This window comes from Microcaecilia unicolor, chromosome 2 (genome assembly GCF_901765095.1).
Source record: "Microcaecilia unicolor chromosome 2, aMicUni1.1, whole genome shotgun sequence".
Taxonomy (NCBI): Eukaryota; Metazoa; Chordata; class Amphibia; order Gymnophiona; family Siphonopidae; genus Microcaecilia; species Microcaecilia unicolor.
The window spans coordinates 293,663,079-293,687,309 of NC_044032.1; the positions used below are offsets into that span (position 1 = coordinate 293,663,079).

Here is a 24,231-nt window from a genome sequence, read left to right on the forward strand (position 1 = left end):
AATTGAAGAAAGCCACTTAATTTCTTTTCAATCGCTACAACAGAAATTCTCATTATCTCATAATCAAGCTTTTCAATTACAGCATTGCCTCTCCAGAAATGAATCTATTAAAGTACTGGTTTCTCAACAACCTTCCGTAGCTCCTTTTATAGAGAAACTTTTTTGTACTGGACATGTTGCTTCACATATATACAGACTTTTCATCTCTTACTTCAACCAAGCCCAAACAGGACTCATGAGATCATTGAAAGCAGGTACAGACTGTATGTAATCTCTGAAACAATGGGAATATTTCTGGTCCAAATTAAGCAGATCCTTATCGTCAGCTAACATTCTACATCATCAAGCCATCTGGACCCTGCAGAAAATGGCGGTTGCAGGTTTACTTCCCAGCAACTCTTGCTGGTCTTGTAAAAATCATCCAGGTACGCTAAAGCATTTATTATATGTTTGCAGCACCACAAAAGATTTCTGGCAACAAGTACAGAAAATTATCTCATTAGTATTACATATTCCTCAATCACTTTCTATGAACCTCTGGATCTCAACTTGGATAAATACGATACTAAGCTTTTATACGGTTTCCTTGCTTTGGCTCTAAAAATAATACTACATAATTGGAAGGATAACTCATATCAGTATTCATTTCTGGTGGCAATCTGTGCTGCAATCAGTGGTGTTCCTAAGTCACTACTGTGCTCCCCAACGCATCAGCCCCTCCTCCCCACGAATCATTACACCCCCGGTGCATCACCTCCACCCCCCTCCCAAGTGAATCACTCTTACCTCCTGGGGGTGCAGGGAGCAATTGCGTGGCTGTCAGCTCCATTGGTTCCCTTCTCCAGAACAGGAAGTAACGTCAGAGTAGGGAACCGACATGCTCCCTGCACCCCCTTGCAGAGTGCACCCAGGGTGGATTGCCCCCACCGCCCTACCCTTGGTACACCACTGGCTGCAAGTTCATAAATTTGAAATTTCACTAGCTGAGAAAAGGGGATTCCTCTTATCAGCTTCTAAGGTGTGGGCCAAACTTGATCAATATTTGTCTTGTACTTGAGTCATGTCCTCAAAAAAAAAAAAGGATATTAGATATCCTTTCTGAAACCTCAGCTGTTTCACCTTTCATCTATATGGTTTTCCCCCAGAACATATTGTGAACAGGCAGTATTAAACCATGCATAGTACCTGCTTCAGTGATTGTTTATTTTTATTACATTTGTACCCCGCGCTTTCCCACTCATGGCAGGCTCAATGCGGCTTACATATCGTATACAGGTACTTATTTGTACCTGGGGCAATGGAGGGTTAAGTGACTTGCCCAGAGTCACAAGGAGCTGCCTGTGCCTGAAGTGGGAATCGAACTCCATTCCTCAGTTCCCCAGGACCAAAGTCCACCACCCTAACCACTAGGCCACATTGTTGTGTCTGTACACTACCTGCATGATGTAATATCTTGTGGACATGCTATGCCCCTTTCCTTTTTTCAATGGTGTTGTAATTGTTATGTATCTTTTTCGTAAATAATAAAAATACTTGGACACAAAAAGATTTATTAACTACTTTTATGAAGAGATTCACTCAAGATGGTGTACAGTAGATGAAGGCAACGCACATTGCAGTAACAGCATATCAATAGTAATGTCAGTAAAATAGTCAAGTAGAACAATAAGGTAAACTTGGAAATAAACAAATTAAGTTATATTAATAGTAATAATATGGCGCAGAGTCACTTTGTGGTAGTAAACTTTCATGCAAAGCACACATTGTGCAAAAGTATATGTACATTTTGCAGCAAAAACGAATGTGTGCCATAGACTTTGCCAGCCTCTATTCACAGAAAAAATAATTAAAGCTCAGGTGCTGTATTTATTTTATTTAGAGCTGGCCGACAAGAAAACCCTTTTCATGTGGTGATGGTAGCATAAACTTAGGCCCTCTAATCAAATTGGAGAAACCAACCCTCTCCCCTGAAAGGATCTCAACTTCCTGGTAGCAAGTGGGCCCAATGCCTCCCCCTACCCCCGACTGAGGCCTAAAATATGGATTGGAGTAACCTAATGATTAGTGCAGATGTCTGAGAACCGTCTGGCCATCTTCAAATCTAGGCTGAGGCTGCTTTTAACTCCTAACCCCTATTCACTTGTTTAGTACCTATGTCTGTTTTATCATTCCCACCTTCAGTATTTCCCTTATCCCTTATTTGTCATATTTGTCTGTCCTGATTAGATTGTAAGCTCTGTTGAGCAGGGATTGTCTCTTCATGTTCGATTGTACAGCGCTGCGTACATCTAGTAGCACAATAAGTAGTAGTAGTAGTAATGGTTTGATTCCCACTGCAGCTTTTTGTGACTCTGGGCAAGTCACTTAACCCTCCATTGCCCAGGCACAAAATAAGTACCTGTATATAATATGTAAACTGCTTTGATTGTAACCACAGAAAGGCAACATATCAAATCCCATCCGATTTCCCTCCCTCTGAAACCCTGCCTCTTCCTAGTGTAAAAGGCATGCCTACCTCTGGCACCTCAACTCACCCCAAAGGGTCCAGGAGATGATGGGACAGGGGCAATCCCCCATTCTCTCCAGCAGGTGCACACACACAACATCTCTCTCTGTAAGGGGGGGGGGGTGTCCTAATCTTGGGGTGGTGAATCCCCAGATTCACACACCAGAAGATTTATTTCTTCCCAGTCCTCTCCCTTAATTGCTCTCAGCCTGCACATTCCTCTCCAAGGGAACAAGTTGGATCTCTTCAGGGGAAGGAATTTCCCTTCAAGGCCCTGGCTTAGAAGTCCCTGCAAAAGATAACTCAGAAACTGAAGTGAGGTGCTCCAACTCTCTTTACTAAAATCAAACACAAAACAGTTCTAAAGTAGTCTTTCAGTCCTAAACTTGTACTGCATTGGGTAACTTTATAAGATTCAAACTGTCTCTGAATTTGTGTCTGTGATCCCTTTATTATAATCATTTAAAAGGATAGTTGGCAATCCAGGTTCTGGGTCAAACCAGCTCTATCCAGGATATATTCTTTCATGGTAAGAGCACAGAGTGGGGCTTCTTTGTCTTGGTCCCATTGGATTAATATATTGCATCACTCTTTGGTCAAACAGCTATTTGATTGAGGAGCGGGGTGGTACATTGGCCAACAATCTGACAGGCCCAGGACTGAGAAGCCCTAATCTGGAACTGGATCATAAAGGAAGTACTATATAAAAGATTAGTTACAATAGGAAGCATCTGTTTGTGGAAGTGGATCCCAGGGAGGGGATACTTTGTTTAGATTTAGAAGAAAATAGGTTAACCTCAGACCCAGGGAGACCTATTACTGTGAAAGACTATGTTATTGATAGAGGTAGGTTGCCCATAACTGATTATAATCAAGGGATCACAGACATGCCCCCTTATCAGGTAATGTGAATGCTGCATCCTCAGTTCCTGCTAGGTTCAGGAATCAAACCCTGATGTTCCACATGGCAGAATGCTGCCACTGATCCATTCTCTTCCGAAGAGTTCCTCAGTAATTACTCCACTTGGGCTCTATTGTGTTTGTTGAGCTTCTTTCCTCTCTTTTGCACACAGCTTGGAGCTGACATGGTCTTGCATTGAATGGCTGCAGGATGAGTATGATGTATGTGAAACTACAGAAATGGTGCCTTTGAAAATCATCAGAAGGGGGAACCCTACAGACTCTGCATTTGTTGCTGTCAAGGTAACTTGAGTCATACAAAATGCTGGCAAGGAGCAGAGAGGCTGTTCAGTCATCAAGTTTGGTGTTCTGGTGTAATAGCAAGTGAAAAGCTGTGCCATAGTCTGGCATCGTCGTAGTCTAGATTCCTGTCCAGCAAAGATGTGTTATGATGTCATAGGAAAGCCTTTGTGATGTTGGTACAGTGCAGAATGGCTGGATGCTAAACCACTGGACTTTCACTCCTTTATATTTGAAACCACAGCTGCACCCTGATATAGTTTCCATTAATAATGATCTTTAATGAAATACAATAACCACAACCTAGAGATGTGATTTTGTTTTGAAATGACATGTAAAGCACAACAAAAGAGGCTGTTGCATTTGGAACAAAAATTACTGATGAAAATAATTTTTGTTCTGGTCTTGTTTTTTATCCATTTTCACATGTGCCATTTGCAAATAAGTGGTAAAATGGAAAAAGAAGGAAATAATAAAAAGAAAATTGAAACAATAAAAAAACCTGAAATCCACCCCCCCCCCCCCCCACACACACCAAAAGAAAATTTAAAATCGTTGTGCACACCCCTAAAGGTTCCTTTCTTTCTCGTGTTCATAAGGAGGTGGTTTTGTTTTTATCTGCCTAGCTAAGCAGTTTTTCCAGAGCTCTGGGAGGAACAGTACCTTTGCTTCTAGGAGTTCATGCATGTGTAGTGCTTTCAATTAAAATCATACTTTCTGTGCCTGTCATTCCAAACTCAAATCTTCAACCATAGGAAATTCTGCATAACTGGTGACTAACAACCACAAACCACCACATACAGAATCATCTTCCTGACAGAAACTCAAGCTGTTTTGCACCATTCTCTATTTCTTACTGTGTTTATCTCTTATGTTTTTATTCAGGTGAATGAAATATCAGCTGCCCTTGGAAAGGATTTCAGCCCAAGTCCATCCAGGCTCATACAGTTTGATCCAGGTAGGTAGAGGCATGTGTACACAGCACAAGGGAAACTTTCAGTCTCAATAACATTTCTTTCTGGCTATTTTGTAATGGTCAATAGATGACATGTGCTGTTGGGCCATCCACCCTAGAGGTGGCTGCATATACAGTGTGTGCAAATCCAGATTATTAGTGTCAGACCAGCACTGATCAAGGATGATACAGTGAGTGCTCCTCTGACTAGGTGTTTATCCTGGAGATATCAGCAGTTTCTTACTCTTCCTAGTAGAAGGTCCCTTGTGTTAACAATTCAAAGACAGACATTTCACAAATAAAGCAAAAGGTTATATTTCAACAGTGAATGTTCATGTGCACACTGGCACAGGCCCACGCCTCCACAAGGAATTTATCAAGGTCAGCTTGCAGATGCATTGCAGGGATTGCTTTCAGATACAGCACCATCGCCTTCATCCTCCTAATCAAAACCTTGAATGCACTAATCTGTGACATGTAGTGATATGGGAGGGAAGCTTCCCTTGGTAGAAGACATTTTATTGCTGTTCTTATGCTAGTTGTAAGGCGGAGGTGACCATTACCTCTTTCCATCAGTTACTAGGCATATCACCTCCCTCAGAACCCCCTCAGGCACAAACCTCAAACATAGTCCCTGAGGTAAAGTTATCACATGTCCTCCTTTTGGACTTTTTCAGATATGTCCTCTAGATTTCAAATTTTTAGGAAAATATCCCCTTTTTCTTTTATGTGCCTATGACCAACACACCTACCCACATATGAGAGAAACCATCTCTGACCTATTAGTCAGTCTGGACACATGGGGGTGCTAAAGAGAGAGAAAGGCATTGCTGATTTCCTCTCTGTTTCCCTGCAGGTTGAATCTGTCAAAGGAATTTTGTTCATGCAGCATAACTTTAAGCATATGTCATGCAAAGACTTTCTTTTATTATATAACAGGAAGTCTTTATTAAAGTTTTCATAATACAAGCAAACAGACAACCAAACAGCAGCAGTGATCCAAGGAAGGACAAACACAGCAAGGGTTTATCCAAATGTCAATTTTAATGGAAACAGGACCCAACCTGGCCAAGGTTCGGAAAAAATCAGGGGTCACATAGGTTTCCACTATGCATTCACAATACATTCACAGGTTTCCACGCATATACTGCAATACCTGCATTTAAAAGAAAAATGAGGTCCAATGTCAAAAGTAAAAGAATGCAGCCAACCGCATCTACATAGAAAAAGCTCTGGTTACTGACTTTTGGAATTGGACCAGAGCTTTTTCTATGCAGATTCTGTTGGTTGCATTCTTTTACTTTTGACATTGGACCTCATTTTTCTTTTAGACACAGATATTGCAGTACATGCTGTGAATCTGTGAATGTATGGTGGAAATCTATGTGACCTTTGATTGTTTTTCTGAAACTTGGCCAGGTTTGGACCTGTTTCCATTAAAGTTGACATTTGGATAAACTCTGGCTCTGTTTGTCCTTCCTTGGATAGCTGTTGCTGTTTGGTTGTCTGTTCTACTTCTGCAGTAGACTGTCTCCTGTTTGTTTCTGCTACAATACAAGCAAAACAAGGTGAGATACAATCGTAAGCATAAATGCAATACACATGAAGGCCAAATAAAATAAATCCTGTAGTATCTCCTTATTTATAAATTTTACTAAAACCAAACCCAAATTACAAAATAACCAAAGGAAAGGAGAATTCTCATATTGTAGATTCAAGGTAGGGGTCAATTACAGCAAGTAGAACCAAGGGAAGTGACTCATTAGTTACAATAAACCAGTATGTTTCAAAGCCCCCCCAAATCTGGTTCCATCTAGATTCAGCTTTCCTACATATAGCAGTCAATTTCTCCATTCTGTGAACATAACTAAGTCTCCATAGATTCAAAGATAGAATATTAGAGTCCTTCCATCTTGCTGCCAGTTTCAGCTTAGCTGCATTGAGGAAATGTCTAGCCAGTGTAATTTGTCGCCATGACATGCAAAGACTTTTACACGTACTTCAGAAGTCAGCCAAAGTTGTTGAGGAATATCCACTCTTCTGATAAGTTCACTTGGGCTCAGACTCAGTCAAACTCAAATCCAGAAGTTTTTGAAAAGTAGATTATTGTCTACTGCTGTAGTGTAGTTAGTCACTGTTTGATGTGTGTTAATTAGCTAAAAGCCATTTACACATTTGCTACAATTAAATATTTATTTATTTAGTAAAGGTAGCAACCATTTTTTATTTTTTGTCTCCTCTTTTTTTCTCTGCAAATATGGTAACCCTACCCATTAGAGGGCCAGTCTTGGGAACCTACACACTTTCATTGAAAAGTGGAATAAAGGTTTTGTCATATAGCACCATAGCTTTGATTGTATGCCTGGACCTTCTTAAGAAACATAAACTTACAAGTTTGTGCATGTTCTGGCTGGAAAACAGACAGGAAGTTGTGTGGTATCTTTGAGGATAAGAGGAGGAGAAAAAAGATCTTCTTGGGAAAGGGGTGGAGTCAAGGAAGCAGGTTGATATTTTAGCCATGTTTTGAATGAAGGAGCTTGAACTGATGCAGAGTGGCTGCTCTATAGAACTAGAGTGGGGACCACTGTCTACTAGAAGCTGGGCTAGATGACCAATGTGCTGTGAACATTCAGTACTGGTTGTAGCTTGAAGAGTAACAAGAGACTGAGGGGAATTTGTCAACCTCGAGTAAGGTGTCTTGGTGAAGAGAGAGAATATCCTTGATCAGGGAAGCAACAAGTCCATTCAGACAGTTCTTCTCCAACTTTAGTAAACAGAACGAAGGTGAAAGAGGTGGGAAAGTTGTGGGTGCCTTGTTCAATCCAGTAAAAGTAAGGAAGAGGCAGATGTCCAAGGACATGGGAAAAACAGGAGGTGAAGGACAGAGATGAGTTCAGAAGAATGTGATAGTATTTACCCCAGGGGAAAGGAATGAGGAGTGCATTAGCTGAACTAGTGATGGGTAAACTGAGACAGGGAAGAGCGAAAGCTAGAGCTAAGGGAAAGAAAAGGAGCTTTGTTTTGATTCTAAGCGATGAGCAGCATTCATTGCATGACTACTAAATGAAAGGCAGAGGCAGCACTGATGAAAGAAGAGAAAAGGTGGGGGAGGGATGCTTCCTGCCAACATAGGATTTTTAAAAAGGATTTTTCACATCCTAAAAAAACAAATGAAACTGCTCCAGTCATGACAGGCTGTCATTTAGAATATTCTACAAGAACTGCAGTACTTTTTAAGCAACTAGCCCAACTTATCTATTTTAATTCAGCTTATCTATATGTAACACTGCCAAAATGTGCTTTACTATGCAATTGGAAGAATAACATTCTGGACCCCAGCTAAACCAGTCTTCACAGTGAGTTTTATCCCTCAACCAGCAAATGGAGCTAGAGAAACACAGACAGTTTCCAGCAGGGCTTTTTTTTGAGGGGGTACTTGGGGGTACTGAGTACCAGCACCTTTTCCATTGTTTGCTAAAATTGACCCATGGTCCCCAAGTTTTAATGAAAGAGCTCATTCTCTACACACCAATTCTGGCTTGTCATAGATTCTGTGACCGGTTGCAGGGAGCTTGGGTATTGTGGGATGGGTCCATCAGTGATCACCCCCACTCCTAAAGGGTGGCCTGGCATTTGAGTACCAGCACCTTTTTTGCTAGAAAAAACGCACTGGTTTCCAGTGACATCACCAGTATAACAGCAGCTGCAGTCTAGAGCTAGTTAGTCAGTATTTCTATACCTCCAGTAGATGGTACAGGTTGGACTAGTGCAGTTGCTTTTTATTGTTTTGTGATGGCCTGATTACCATGGTGTACCTTTAGCCCCTCCGTCTCTGATTACTCTTTTTGGTACATCAATCACTCCCCAAGCACAAAGCAGTAGATGTCACCCTGGCTTGCCTCATCCAGCTGGGGACAGAGAAGGAAGTTCCACCTATAGAGTAGGGTAGGTGCACTACTCTATCTATTTCATGGTCCCCCAAAAAAGGGGGGGTCTTTCCATCCCATCTTGGATCTCAAGGGGGTCAATGCAAGCCTTCAGGTGCCCCAGTTACACATGGAGACTCTCTGCTTGGTGATCACATCAATCCACCTAGGAGAGTTTCTCTCCTCTCTGGATCTGGCCAGATCCGACTTTCACTTCCTTATTCATCCAGACCACAGGCAAGCATTGAGGTTCTGCATGCTGGGCAGACACATTAATTTCAGATCTCAGTGCCTTGGACCTTTTCCAAGGTCATGGTAATAGTTGCTGTCTTCCTCATCAAAGAAAGGTGTAGTTGCATCTCAATGATTGGCTGATTCGTGATGATTCTGCGAAGGGATTCTCAGGCAGCAAGATCATGGGTAATCCAACTTCTAGAGAATTTGGACTGGGTCATCAACTACTCAAAGAATTACATCGAGCCATCCCAGGACCTGGAGTACCTGGGAGTTTGCTATTCTGCCTGACTCCCAAGAGAGTCTCCAAACTTCAGTCACAAAAGCAAGCTTTTTGCACCAAAACCTCCCCAGGGCTTGGGATTGCCGCTAATTTTGGGGGCTGATGGTGATCGCCTTGGAAGTGGTCCCTTGGAGGTAGACTCACATGCTCCCCTCCAGAGAGCTCTGCTGACCAAATGGAGCCCCAAGGCCAGGTCTTTGATGTGCACCTCCTCTTGGCCCTCTCCTTTAGGCAAGAGCTGACCTGGAAGAACCTCTCAGCTAATCTTTTCCAGTGGACTTCTCTGGTGGTTCTGGAGTGGATCGGGGTGACCACTGATGCAAGCCTCAGCAGCTGGGGGCTGGTTGTCAGAGCAGAATACTGCAGGGCATGTGGTGAGTGGAGGAAGCCTGAAGGCCAGAGTGATTTGTTTGGTGCTTCAGGGCTTCCTTCCTATCATTCAGAGGACAGTAGTACAAGTCTTCTTGGGCAATCTGATGATGGTGGCATATGTCAACAGGAAGCATGGGACCAGGAGTGAGGCAGTGGTGCTAGAGAGTCATTGGCTGCAATTGGGTGAAACTTCATCTCTTAGCTTTCTCATGGCAATGCCAATTGCCATGGTGGAAAATGTCCTAACAGACTTCCTCAGCCGCCGAGATGGATGCAGAAAAATGAGCCCTTAGTGAGTCTGTGTAAAAGCTCATTGTGGATTGCTGGGGGATGCTGGTTTTAGACTTCATGGCATCATTGGACAGTGCAAAGTGCCTCCATTTCTTCAGTCATCAGTCTGTGTCGGGCTCAGTGGGGATCAATGTGGTAGAGCAAGTGTGTTTCCCCCAGAGGCTCCTGTATGTATTTCCTCCCTGATCATTGTGAAGCATTACAAGTTGGATCTGTAGTCCAGAAGTGATAGTACCTTTGACAGGGTGGTGGTCCAGAGAGCCTTGTCTTCCACCTGCTTAGATGTATGAGTTTTCCTACATCCCACTGGTGTGGACTGATCTAGCTGTACATAAGGAAGGTGAAATTTATTCTTATCTGTTAATTTCCTTTGCTTGAGTCTGGTTAGACCAGTCCACTATCCTGCCCTCACTAAAAGTACTCCACATGATGCTCACCAAGCAAGAAGATAAAACCCAGGATCTTATCAACCTTCTACTACAGGGAGACTAAGCGCTGGAGAATAGAGAGTAGCAAAGTAATAAGAGAGGAGACATAAGTGTGAATTCAGCACAGTGGAACTGTTTGCTGCCAGGAGTGAGATAATAAGATTCTGGGTGAAACCTCTGTGCAATAGACCACTGTAACTGATAAAGGAGAGGGCTCCTGAATAACACAAGAAGATAAAGGTACCATAAAAGGAAGTAAGCAGTTTTACAGTTATTCAGCTTGTGAAGTGTGAAAGATACTTGAATTTGAAGTGGAGAATACTGTTCAGAGGAGGCTAAGGTTAAATGGCGCTTAACTGTCTATCTGTGAATATTCAGCGAGAGATAGCCAGTAATCTCCCGTTGAATATTCCTGGTCAGTCCTTCATGTATAATCAGCTATATGCGAATATTTAGTGCATCACTGGCTACGTTTGGCAGCCAAATTGGGCCACCAAAATAGCAGGCCTATCTTTGGCAGGTTTCAACGTAACTGGCCAGCGCTGAATATTGACTTGGCTGGTTATGTTGAAACTGGCCAAAAATAAATCGGATATTCAATGTCGGTCACCGGAAACAGCCCATCATTGAATATCCGGGCTCAGCACCAGCCTAATTCCCACAGTGAGTATCTGCCCCTAAGAGCCCATTGAAACTATTTGATTCTTTTTACAACTGCTTCATTTTAATTTTATGGACTATTTGACTTATTGTGTTCTTGTCCCTTCTTTGTATATATTTTGTACATGACTGAAAATCCCATTAAAAGGATGTTTTATTCTAATTAAGACAGATCTTCCAGTCATTTTTTGTTTTTTTTGAATTTATTGTGCCTAATTATTAATACAGATTAACATTTTGAGCGTGCTATCAGGGGACCCTTAATCCCTGTGTGCTATGAAAGAAACACTGGGGAGAATTAGAGTGCTAACTCCAGACTTCGTTCCTTTTATCTTCCTGCACCATATGCCTGGAATAGACTTCCTAAGCCGGTGCATCAAGCTCGATCTCTGGCCATCTTCAAATCTAGGCTAAAAGTCCACCTTTTTGATGCTGCTATTAACTCCTAACCCTTACTCACTTGTTCAGTACCCATGACTGTTGTATCATTCCCAACTTAGTAATTCCCTTATCCCTTATTTGTCCTGTTTGTCTGTCCTAGTTAGATTGTAAGCTCTATAAATGTACTCACTCTGCTGCTCCCCAGTATCTCTCCACACTCGTCCTTCCCTACACCCCTTCCCATGCACTCCGCTCCATGGATAAATCCTTCTTATCTGTTCCCTTCTCCACTACTGCCAACTCCAGACTTCGCGCCTTCTGTCTCGCTGCACCCTACGCCTGGAATAAACTTCCTGAGCCCCTACGTCTTGCCCCATCCTTGGCCACCTTTAAATCTAGACTGAAAGCCCACCTCTTTAACATTGCTTTTGACTCGTAATCACTTGTAACCACTCGCCTCCACCTACCCTCCTCTCTTCCTTCCCGTTCACATTAATTGATTTGATTTGCTTACTTTATTTATTTTTTTGTCTATTAGATTGTAAGCTCTTTGAGCAGGGACTGTCTTTCTTCTATGTTTGTGCAGCGCTACGTACGTCTTGTAGCGCTATAGAAATGCTAAATAGTAGTAGTAGTAGTAGTAGTAGTAGCAGTGTACAGCGCTGCATATGTCTAGTAGCGCTATAGAAATGATAAGTAGTAGTAGTTTTGGCCATAGACATCACTGTATTGTTTGTGCACTGGCCTCTGGGGTATCCCTCAGCCCCGCCAATTTGACAGGTCCACTACACTCGCTCACTGAGAAACACAGAGCCCACTAACAATTAGGTCCTGGTACACAGGCTGAGCCAAAGCTGTGATTGACCATCACCTGCTGCTTAAACCAAAGTTTCACAAACCTGTCCTGCTGTCCCCAGACCAAGCATGGTTTTCAGGAATATCCACTGCAACCATGCGTAAAATAAACTGAATATTTGGTGTCTTCAGGTTACCCACTATGACTCCAGTATATATAGATACAATTTACCTAACTGGTCCACAGGACACATTTGTGAAGCCTTGTCTTACACCCACTAAAGAATTCCTTTGTTAAACACTCTTCTGGCCCCATGCAGAATGGGGTCAGATATCTTTTGTTTGGCTATGCTTTGTTTTATATTATAAAGTTGGGTGTGTGATACCATTATCACATAAGATGTTTCCTGAATATAAGGAAGTTTCAAGTATGTGTGAAACAAATATTGACTCTCCTGATTGCACTCTCAGATGCGTTTTGACTCTTTGCCAGCACGCTGTGAGATATCAAGTGTGAATTTGCCAATGTGACTGCAGGAGAAACAGATGCAGAATGAAAAGTCTCATCTGTGGCAGGCTCAGAATAAAGGCTGTGTCTGCCCAGTGGGTAAAACAGTGCAAACAATTATCTCGGCAACAAAAAAAGAAAAAATCTGCTCAAAGCACATTTCAAAATGACAGAACCGATTGTACACCTAATTATTCTCTCTCCTCCAGCTTTTGGCTTTCATTTTCCAAGGCTTTCCATGCATTTTCCGTTTACTAGAGTAAAGTTGTTATTCTTTTTTCTGAGCATGCCAGTACAAATATGGACAGTCCTCTTAGTGGAGGTGATTGAGGATGGGGGTTGGGGGGGGGAGGGGACAAACAATAACCAAATTCAAGAAAGCGTAGGCTAGGTTTAGGGAAATAATGGGATGAGAATCGCTACAACGCAACAGAAATAGGAAATGTGCTTCGTGTTCTTTCGTATTCTTGTCCTTCTCTGATGTCTCCTATGTGGTCACTGATGACTCAGCTGGAAGACAGTGGCGTGCACAGGCAAAAATGTTACATTGTTTTTAAATTTTTCAGACCTCGTCCCAATTCCTTGGTGTTTTTTTGAGTTCATTTCCACATTCAGTTTAAATTAATAAAAAATGTTTAACATGCATGAGAAACATTTTAATTTATTAATATCGGTGCCACATGAAGTGATAGAGTGGAGCAGTCACTGAATTGTGCTGCTCCTCTATGTCCCTTCTTCATCAGTTTATAATCTGCTTTGATTAGAAGATTTTTTACCCTTTTCAGCTAAAGATCTCATCTGGACAACACATCCTTTCAATTGGATGCCCTACCACGTATCTCAATATATTAATGGGCTCAAAATTGCAAAAAAAAAGAGGAATAAGCAGCGTGCACTGGCACACAAGATGGTGGCCCCACGCTCTTCACCCAGTCCCACCATCGATTCAACATGGGCATTATATGTTAAAGATAATATTAAAGCAACAAGGTAAAGAAGAAACACTTAATCTGGAAAGAGGAAATAGAAAATCTATTTATATTGGTGTGATATACAGGCCTCCTTCACAGGCAGAATAAATGGAGATTTAATTGAAGACATTCAAAAGATAGCTATGAAAGAAGATATGCTACTAATAGGTGATTTCAATATGATGGATGTTGATTGGAATGTCCCTGTTGTGGGATCATCTAGAAATAAGGAGATCTTGGATCCTCTACAGAAAGAACTGTTCTAGCAGTTGGCAATGACATGTTCCCAATCTATGGAATGGTTCACTGTGAAGCTACGGGCTGAGGCTTCTTTACCAAAGTTTAAAACTATGTTATAAACATATTATTTTACTCATGCTGTTGGACTGCTAGGTTATTGTATTTAGATTTTAGCAAAGCCTTTGAAATGGTTCCACAAAGTCAAATGATAAATAAACTGAGTGCCCTTGGTATGGGTCCTAAAGTGACTGACTTGGTTAGAAACCAGTTAAGTGGAAGGAGACAGACGGTAGTGGTAAATGGAGTTCACTCTAAAAAAAGGATGTCACCAGATCGGTCGTTAAGATCTTTGTGAGTGATATTGCAGAGGGCTGTTTGGTAAAGTTTGCCTGTTTACAATTGATACAAAACTTTGTAATAAGGTAGACATCCCTGATAGTGTAGACAGCATGATGGGGGATCTAGTGAAGCTTGAAGAACGGTCCCGAAATTGGCAGCTAAGATTTAACGCTAAACATTACAGGGTCATGCATATGAGTTGCAAAAACCTGAGGGAGCAGTATAATATAGGGAGTGAATTATCTCAGTGTATGAAAGAAGAGTGGGACATGAGGGTGATCATACCTGACAATCTTAAGGTGGCTAAAGAAGTAGAAAAGAGATCAGTCAGATCCAGAATGATGCTTGGGTGCACAGGGAGAGGAATGGCCAGCAGGAAAAAGGCGGTGATAGTGCCTCTGTACAAGTCTCTGGTGAAGCCACATTTAGAGTACTGTGTACAGTTCTGGAAACTGCTATGGGCTGAGGCATCTTTTCCAAAGTTTAAAACTATGTTATAAACATATTATTTTACTCATGCTGTTGGCTTACAGGTGTTTGGGACTGTATGGCTGCTCTAACTGCTGTCTACAAGGAATTGTTTTAAGAATGTTATACGTATGATTTTTTATTTCTGTTGATTTGATTGTGTTGGTCTCTCCTAAAGAGATATATATATATAAAAAGATGTAAACAAGATGGAGTTGCTCCAGAAGGCGACTACTAAAATGGTCAGTGGTGTTCATCATAAAGTGTATGGGGACTGACTTATAGACCTCAATATGCATAATTTGAAAGAAAGGTAGGGAAGAAGAGATATGATAGAGAAATTTATATACCTACATGGCACAAATGCACAGGAGGTAAGTTTCTTTCAACCAAAAAGAAACTCTGGAATAAGAGGGCATAGGATGAAGTTTAAAGAGGAATAGACTCGGGGGTAATCTAATGAAAATATTTCTTTATGGAAAGGATGGTGGATACATGGAACAGCCTGGTGGAGATGGTAGGGACAAAGACTTTATATGAATTCAAGAAAGCATGGGACAAGCACATGGGATCTCTTAGGAAGAGGGAAAGTTAGTAGATGGTATGGATGGTCAGACTGAGTAGGCCATTTAGCCTTTATCTGCCACCATTTTCTATGTTTCTATGTTTTTACCAGTAGGTGTCAGAGGCACCGTTTTAAGTCCAGGCGCTTGACAGAACAGGAGCAGCTGGAGATTGCTTCTGATCGCCACTAGAGAGCTACATGAAAATGGGATTGCGGGAATCCTGTGGAACCCGGTATGAAAGAAGTTGCCATGGGATTCCTGCGGGAGTATAGTCAGAATCTCTAGTAACTCCAGAATGGGGTTGGAATGCACTGAGAGAGGCAATTGGAGCACCAGAATGAGGCTTGGAACACTCATTGGTTGAACAGTGAATACCATCCAACAAACCACGGGAGGCTGATGGAGTTGGGAGGAAACAGAAGGCTGCGAGAAGTAAATAATAGTGTTGACTGCTGCAGGTATGGGTGGGGATGGAGGAGATTAATGTGGGGATGGGGTGGGGATGGAATGGATCTTAGCAGGTATAGGTGGGTATGGGTTAGATTCCATTGGGGATGGGCAGGAATGGGTGAAATTTATTTCCCCGTGCAACTCTCTAATTACTAGACCACAGGAGAACCCACAATAAGAAGCCAGGGGCAATTAGGAAGTGGAGGTAAATGGGTTCTGTCAACCTTTGTACCAGTTCCATCAAGCTGGCAGCCTGGCACTTGTGCATGCCTTGGGGCAGGTGCAAAACCTGACAAGAATGTGTATTCTATAGATGTGATTTCCCAATGTAAAGTAGGCACACTCAAACCAAGCCACACCCACACCCCCTTGAAATCTGTATATATTTGCAAAAGCAGCTTTCCAGAATTGCTGTTTGCATGTGTATTCAGTCTAGAGGTGTACATGGTGGCATTTATACAACTAGATACTTCTTAATTGAGGTCCTAGTGTATGTTTGTATGTGCATATATGTTGATGTGTGTTGATGGCAATCACCATAGGGTGAGTGTGTAATATCTAGTACAAAAGTAGAGCTGCTGATGGCTAGCATTTGTTAGGCAAGAGATTAATAAGTAAAAACAAAAGAATACCATTTTATTGGGATAAATTATTTTCTTTAGCTTTGTTTTACTTTATTTGTATTTATTAACCATTTTTCCTATCATTTCAAGTGGGTTAACATGGCAACATCATTATTTTATCGGTAGGTGAAAGAAGATGACTGGTACGTAACTATTCCTTGGCAAAAAAAATAGCCTCTTCTTTGCTAAGAATCCTGTGATGCCTCTTCATGGCCACACTAAGGCAACCGGACCCTCATAACTCCAAGCAAAATTGCTTGAAATTTCAGAGTAGCATAGACCCCAGAAACAATAGCGTATGTTCAACAACCTATGGATCAAATAGTGTTAAGTAGAACCTTGGCTTGGCAGCCTATATGGCTCATTTTCAAAAGAGAAAACGCCCAAAAACTGGCATAAATCTGCATTTGGACATTTTTCTCACAAAAACGACCAAATTGGTATTTTCAAAACCAATTTTTAGACATTTTTCTATGAAGTCCATCAGAAGTGTGTTCAAATTACAAAGGGGTGTGTCAGGGGCATGTTGAGGGCGGAATCTGGGTGTTCCTAACACTTGAACGTTTTTCTGCTATAATGGTACAGAACAAAACCATCCAGGACTAAAACTAAGACATTTTGAACTAGACCTGTTTTTATAACAAGGCACAAAAAAGTGCCCTGAATGACCAGATGACCACTGGGGGGAATCAAGGATGACCTCACCTTACTTCCCCAGTGATTACTGACCCCCTCCCATCCCCCCAAAAATGTGATTAAAAACATTATTTACCAAACTCTATTCCAGCCTCAGATGTAATACTCAGGTCCATTAGAGCAGCCTACAGGTCCCTGGAGTAGTGTAGTGCTGTGTGCAGTGCACTACAGACAGGTGGACCCAGGCTCGTACCTGCCCCTACCTGTTACACTTTTGGTGAAAACTGTGAGCCCTCCAAAATTCACCAGAAACCCACTGTACCCACATATAGGTACCCCTTCACCCATAAGGGCTATTGTACTGGTGTACAGTTGGGGGTAGTGGGTTTTGTGTGGGTTTTGGGGGGGGCTCAGTGGGACTTAGATGTCATATCAAAAATGCCCCTCCACCTAGGAGAAGGCAACTCCAATGCAAATCCTATATCAATGTGCACTCTTGAACTTGTTACTGCCTTTGCAGCAGTTAGCACTTGGCGGACAAGAGATTCAACTGGGACTAGGATTGCACAAGCCTCTCTCACTGAAATACAGTCATTTACAGGCAATTTCACAACACCAATCCGCAAATTCTATAAAGGGCCCTAAACACTAGGAGCGCAATTGGATGCCCAGGAATCATTTACACACGTAACTAAATTATCTAATTGGTGTTAAATTGGTGTTAAGTACCAATAATTGACATCAACAAGCATTATTTGGCACACCTGTTCTATAAACTTAGCACCTAATTTCAAGGGAGATATGGACATAGGAAGAGCATGGGTGGGTCAGGGGCGTGCTAAGCAATTAGGCATTGCATTATAGAATACTGTCAGCTATGCAGTTAGGGTTCCTTTTACAAAGCTGTGGCAAAAGGGAGCCTGTGCTGGCATTGGAGCATGTTTATGATGTGCGCTGAGGCCCCCTTTTACCACAGTGGGTAAAACACAGGTCTTTGTTTTTTTCAAGAAATAACCATGCGGCAAGTGAACCACTTGCCCATTGAGGTGGCAGTAGGGGCTCCCACCCTAACTTGGCAATGCCCGATTACCGCCAGTTACACACCAGCGCTACAAAAATTGAAATATTTTTGCAGCACCGGAGAACGTAGTGAAGGTGGTTAACTTGTCAGAGTTTAAAAAGGGGTTGGACGGTTTCCTAAAGGACAAGTCCATAGACCGCTATTAAATGAACTTGGGAAAAATCCACAATTTCGGGAATAACTTGTATAAAATGTTTGTACGTTTGGGTAGCTTGCCAGGTGCCCTTGACCTGGATTGGCCGCTGTCGGGGACAGGATGCTGGGCTCGATGGACCTTTGGTCTTTTCCCAGTATGGCATTACTTATCTACTTATGAAGTACCTCTTTGCTAACGGTGGTAGCCCGGCGGTACTTCCCTTTTAGCAAGCATTAAGCCCATGTTGGGCTTAACGCCGCTTCGTAAAAGGGCCCCTCAACTGCCACTATTTGGGCATGAACATTTACACCAGTCATTGACATGGTGAACGCACTCATGCCTAGAGTTAGGCGCCAAAATATGGAATTACACTAGTAGTCTATAACAGAAAATACACGTAATATTGCCATTACAGAATTAGTACTTTAGCATCCTTTACCCAACTGAACCCCAAGTGACTAAACAAGAATGGTACTGGGAGTTTCTAGCCACAAACTAATACACAAGAAGCCCTGGCATTATGACCACTTGCTAAAGATGTGGCACGTACCGTGCATGGGAAGTAGAGCAGCCCTGTTCAAGGGTAGTGATTCTTTTCCCTATGGGGACAATACTGATAAGAGACCTTAAAAGTTGCTTATTATCTCAAAAGCCTGCAATAATATGTTTGAAAAATTAACCACATTATGGACTTTGACAGTTGGAATGTGCTTGTACTGACTGACAATAACTTAAGGTTAGAGATATGCTAAAGGCAGGATGCTAAAAGACATACAACATCAACTTAGCAGTACAGAGTGAAACTTGGGCATTCAGAGAAGTAAAGAGAACTCTACTTAATGTAACTGAGAAATTATATTAGCTTGAAAGCATTTTTTATAACTGCCAATGTTGACAAGAATGCTAGAGCAAGTTCTTCCTTTGGCAGACTCCATCATCATCATCTATGGGAGAAGAGGGGGCTGAGACTTGCCTCTAAGATCAAAGCACACCAGGCAGTAGTCCTGTCAACACTGATGTATTTATTTATTTGGATTTTGCTCACACCTTTTTCAGTAGTAGCTCAAGGTGAGTTACATTCAGGTACACTGGGTATTTCTCTGTCCCAGGAGGGCTTACAATCTAAGTTTATACCTGAGGCAATGGAGGGTTAAGTGACTTGCCCAAGATCACAAGGAGCTGGCAGTGTGATTTTAACCAGCCACCTCTGGATTTCAAGACCAGTGCTTTAACCACTAGGCAACTCCTCCACTTGTATGGATTTGAATCCTGGATGCTGTACTGCAGACATCTCAGGCAACTCAGTAATTCCACCAGCACTCCCTGAGATCCATCTGCAGTTTTAAAAAAATGGCAAGACAGATTCTTCTACAGAGAAGTCCTTGAAAGGTTCCAAATTTCTTGTGTGAAGGGAATGGTGGTATGTGCTCAGCTTTGGTGGGCAGACTATGTTATAAGTATGAAGGCACAAGAGTTCTAAATTCTTGTGTTTTATGCCCTGTCTGGAAAGTAGATACAGATCACAGGGAACACCACACTCCATATTCAAGGACACTTAAAATCTGCAGTGTAGATCTCATTAAAGAGCATGGCCTTGGATAGGGTCTCATGGAGGCAGCTCTGTCGCATGGCCTTTACACAGCTTGTAAACCAAACACAAGCTCGAGGAAGAGAATGTAAGAAGAAAGGCCAACTTTGCATCTTCATCAATTGCAGATTTTGCCTACATCACGTGGGGTCTCATTTGCAGGATAAGGACTGGTCTTATATTAGTGGGCACATAATTTAGACTTGGTAAAAGAGAGTTGCTGAAAATTCATACGTCATCACTGATGGAAGACTTCATCAATCAGGAGGTAAATGAGTATGTGAACACGTAATTTGCTATTACATACAGGGTTTGTTTGCACTGATTTACCCCATTTTTATCCATTGTGAACTACAAATTCTTGGCTTATGGAAGCATTATTAATAAGGGCAGCAGCTACAAAATTATGATTTACAATTAAAATAATATACTTTTATTGGAGGTAGTATTTTAAAAATGTTAAACAAAAGCCAAAAAAACTGTGAATTCTAATCATTCTTCCTCCTCCCACTCCCCCCCAAGAGTAAAATACAGCTGTTTTGTACAGTGAATTCTTGAATACTGAAACATCTTTGTCCGGAGACAAATTTAGCCTTTTGCTGCTGTTTCAGAAACCAGCAGGAGGGCAGTCAGAATTTTTAAGGGCATAATAGCGTTCATAGACTCTTCCAGTCTAGCTTCAGACATGCTAATTAATATATTTCTTTATCACCAGGTCGATTGGAAATAGCAATTAAAAAGAGTAATTGAAATGTTTACTTGTTGTAGGGGTGTCAGCTAGGACGTGGAATGTAGCAATTACCCATGACGGGCTGGAGGAGGAGGATGAGGTCTTTGAAGTGCTCCTGAACTCTCCTGTGAACGCAGTACTTGGCACAAGGACAAAAGCCATAGTGAAAATTGTGGACCCCAGAGGAGGTATTCTTCCCTGTCTCTAGATTTAAGAAAGGAAGAAAAGAAAGAAAGAGAAGCAAAAAAAAAAAAAAAAAGCAAGATTTTTGGCTGAAGAAATCTGCTCTGCTTTCAGTGGCAGAGGTAAAAATAAAAGTCAAAGATAATGATTACCTTCCAATCAAACAGTGAAATGAATTTTTCTGTTCATCAGAGAAAGAAAGGGAGATTTAAGCTCTGGACATATTTTTGTGATAGTTCTTCTCATGTCCTTCTCATTTGCTATATTGGCAGAAATATTTAAGAAATAGATTTTGACATACAAGGTCATGCAGTGAGCATGTTTTTTTTTTTTTTAGTTTTTGTGCATTATAGAATGCTGAGGGAGGGGGTCTTTTACTAAAGCTTAGCTCCAGTTATCTGCAGCAGGGCCCATTTTATTCCAATTCTTATTGTTGCTCGGGCCGCGGGTTACCATATGGCTCCAGAAAAAGGAGGACGGATTGAGCCAGCCGGGTTTTACTTCCATTGCTTTCCATTGAAAGCAATGGAAGTAAAACCCAACTCTATCACCCTCTTTCTTTCTCTAAGGGCTCCTTTTACAAAGCAGTGCTAATGATTCGTGTGTCCGAATGTGAAGAAGCCCAAGGGAATTGAATGGGCTTCTTTGCATTCATGGGCCAATGATCAGAAGCAAACGCAGGTGCTAGAGACTGTTAGCGCCATACAAGTGCCTGCGTTTGCTACAGCCCCATGATCAGAGCCCCCGAGCACATGAAACAATGCGCTCGCAGGCTCTGAACACAACTAGCATGCAAATGCATGCAAAACAGGGCTCTTAGCACAAGTAGCATGCAAATGCATGCTAAACCTATTCATCCCCAATGATCAGTGACCAGTACGCCAAAGATTGGCTCTCTGGCTGTGGCAAGCCCTACGCCAGCTCGGACATAGCATTAGAGTTTGCAGACCATTGAGGAGGAATGGTGAGCCCTGTCCAGCATGTATTTCCATGCTAGCAGGCCCCCATTCCCCCCAATGCAGCAGTCCCCCCTCAGGAACCCCGACCCAACTCCCCCCCCCCAGCAACAGGGGGCTGGAGGTCAGGAAGACCTCTGGTCCCCCTGACCCCCCAACACATGTTCAGGGGGGCTGGAGATCCGGTAGGTCTCCAGCCCCCCTAATCCCCACCAGCATTCCCTCAGATGTCCCTGGTGGCCCAGTGGGCCGTGGGTCAATTCCCCCTCCCCACCTGGTGGTCTAGTGGCCCTTCCCCACCCTACTACTACTACTATAAATCATTTCTATAGCGCTACCAGTCGTACGCAGCGCTTCACAATTGAACATGAAGAAAAGACAGTCCCTGCTCGGTAAAAGGCATTCTACGCACATAGACCATTACTGCCTAGTTAACACATGAGACCTTACTGCTAAGGGTGGCAGTAAGGTCTCAGACCCAAAATGGACGCACGCCATTTTTCATTTTGCCACACATTTTTTACAGGTGCACTGAAAAATGGATTTGCGTGCATCCAAAACATGCACTTACACTAGCGCAGACCATTTTTCAGTGCACCTTAGTAAAAGGACTCCCTAGATATTAGGCTGACTATCAGCAATATCCGCATAGCAGGGGCGTATCTGCGTGGGGCCTCAGGGGCCTGGGCCCCCGCAGATTTTGCCCTGGACCCCCCTACCGCCATCAACCCTCCCCCGCTGCCGTTCTTACTTTTGCTGGCGGGGGACCCCAACCCCCGCCAGCCGAGGTCTGCTTCCACCTGCCGCTGCCGTAAAAACTTCTTTTTCAGCCGGCGGGGGACCCCAAACCCCCGCCAGCCGCCCCGCGGTGTTTAAAATTCATCTTCGGCCTCCGTGGCCGTGCTGCTGTGATAGGCGCTGTTGAAATCCACTTCGGAGTCTGACGTCGTTGTACGTTGTACGTGCTGCGACGTCAGACTCCGAAGTGGATTTCAACAGCGCCTATCACAGCAGCACGGCCACGGAGGCCGAAGATGAATTTTAAACACCGCGGGGCGGCTGGCGGGGGTTTGGGGTCCCCCGCCGGCTGAAGAAGAAGTTTTTACGGCAGCGGCAGGTGGAAGCAGACCTCGGCTGGCGGGGGTTGGGGTCCCCCGCCAGCAAAAGTAAGAACGGCAGCGGGGGAGGGTTGGCGGCGGGAGGGGGGTGGAGAGAGTCATTGGTGGCGGTGGGGGGCTCGGCGGTGGGGGCTCGGCGGCGGGGGGGGGGGGGGGGGGGGCTAAAATGTGCCCCCTCCCTCTGGCTCTGGCACCCCCTACCGCCGGAGTCCAGATACGCCCCTGCCGCATAGTACAGGCAGTCAGCACTGAAATCGAATAGTGAGCACCAGCCACTACCCAGACACTTATGCTGATTTTCTGCATTTTTAATTCACCTGTAGTGGCTAGGGTTAAAAAAAAAACATGCTGACTGCCCTGACTGAACATCAGCCATGAGTTTCTAAATAAGTGACTTTCACTCTGAGTTTTTAAATGATAACAATGCATCCAGCATAACTTATCCAGCATTGCGAAGGAGCTGTTGTTTCTATTCTGCTTTGTTGTTGCGCTTTCCATCTGCTAGGAAAATTCGTTATAAAAGAATCCATGATGTTTCTTTTTCTTTTCAGGCTAGTGAGTTGTGGAATTCCATACCTGAACATGTTTGTGTGATTTCTAGTTATTTACAATTCTGCAAGGGGACTGAAAACTTATATTTTTGATAAATATTTGAATGACTAATTTTTGTGAGCTTTCCTAACTTTCCAATTTATGTGTTATATTTTTGTAACCAGACAATCTTAAAGAAGGTTCTTACATCAATCATAGCATTATATTATGATGCAAATTTATTTATTTCAAAAATCACTTTTCTAATAATAAAGCACAGCAAACTATCAAAAACATATAAGACATAACCCCACATTCATCCATTCATTCCCACATCTATAATGTCATTAAAAAATCTTGTCCAATGCTTAGGAGTCAGTCCGTGGTGAAAGTTACTACAATGAATCGCTAATCCTCCAAATGATCCGGATTAGTCAGTTTCTTCCCGTCAGAAAGCCTCAGTCCACACACATGGAAGTCCTTCAATTCATTAGCTGATACAAAGTTGGGCAATTTTCACATCTTCTGTTGTTCAGCTCTTCTAATAATTGTCCAGCTTATTTAATGGCGTTATAGATGTGGGAATGAATGGATGAATGTGGGGTTATGTCTTATATGTTTTTGATAGTTTGCTGTGCTTTATTATTAGAAAAGTGATTTTTGAAATAAATTTACATCATAATATAATGTTATGATTGATGTAAGAATTTTCTTTAAGATTGTCTGGATTCAGTATTGAGGAAGTATTGGTTGACTAGATTCCTGTGTTAGTATTGTTTATATTTATGTAACCCACTTAGGGTCCTGTTAGCATGTATAGCACGTGTACAAAATTAGCGTGTGCTGTGTAGGTGCCCATAGGAATATCGTGGATGCTACACAGTTAGCGTGCGCTAAAAACACTAACACGCCTCTAGCACATCTTAGTAAACAGGGCACTTAGAATCATTATTGATTTTAACGGGATATAAATACCCTGAATAGAATAGAATTGTACTTCTCTCTGAATATGAATCTGGCACCCTGCTAAATCCACCTGTTCAGTAACATCAAGGTTTGTACATCTATTAATAACC

At 42.5% G+C, this 24,231-nt stretch overlaps 1 protein-coding gene across 1 annotated transcript in view; it reads left to right on the forward strand.

Moving 5' to 3' along the window:
• FREM1 (FRAS1 related extracellular matrix 1) overlaps positions 1 to 24,231 on the forward strand; it is a 307,907-nt gene that overhangs the window by 239,154 nt on the left and 44,522 nt on the right. The window contains 3 exon segments of the mRNA XM_030194282.1: positions 3,580 to 3,709; positions 4,592 to 4,664; positions 20,406 to 20,555. Coding sequence (XP_030050142.1) covers positions 3,580 to 3,709; positions 4,592 to 4,664; positions 20,406 to 20,555 — 353 coding nt within the window.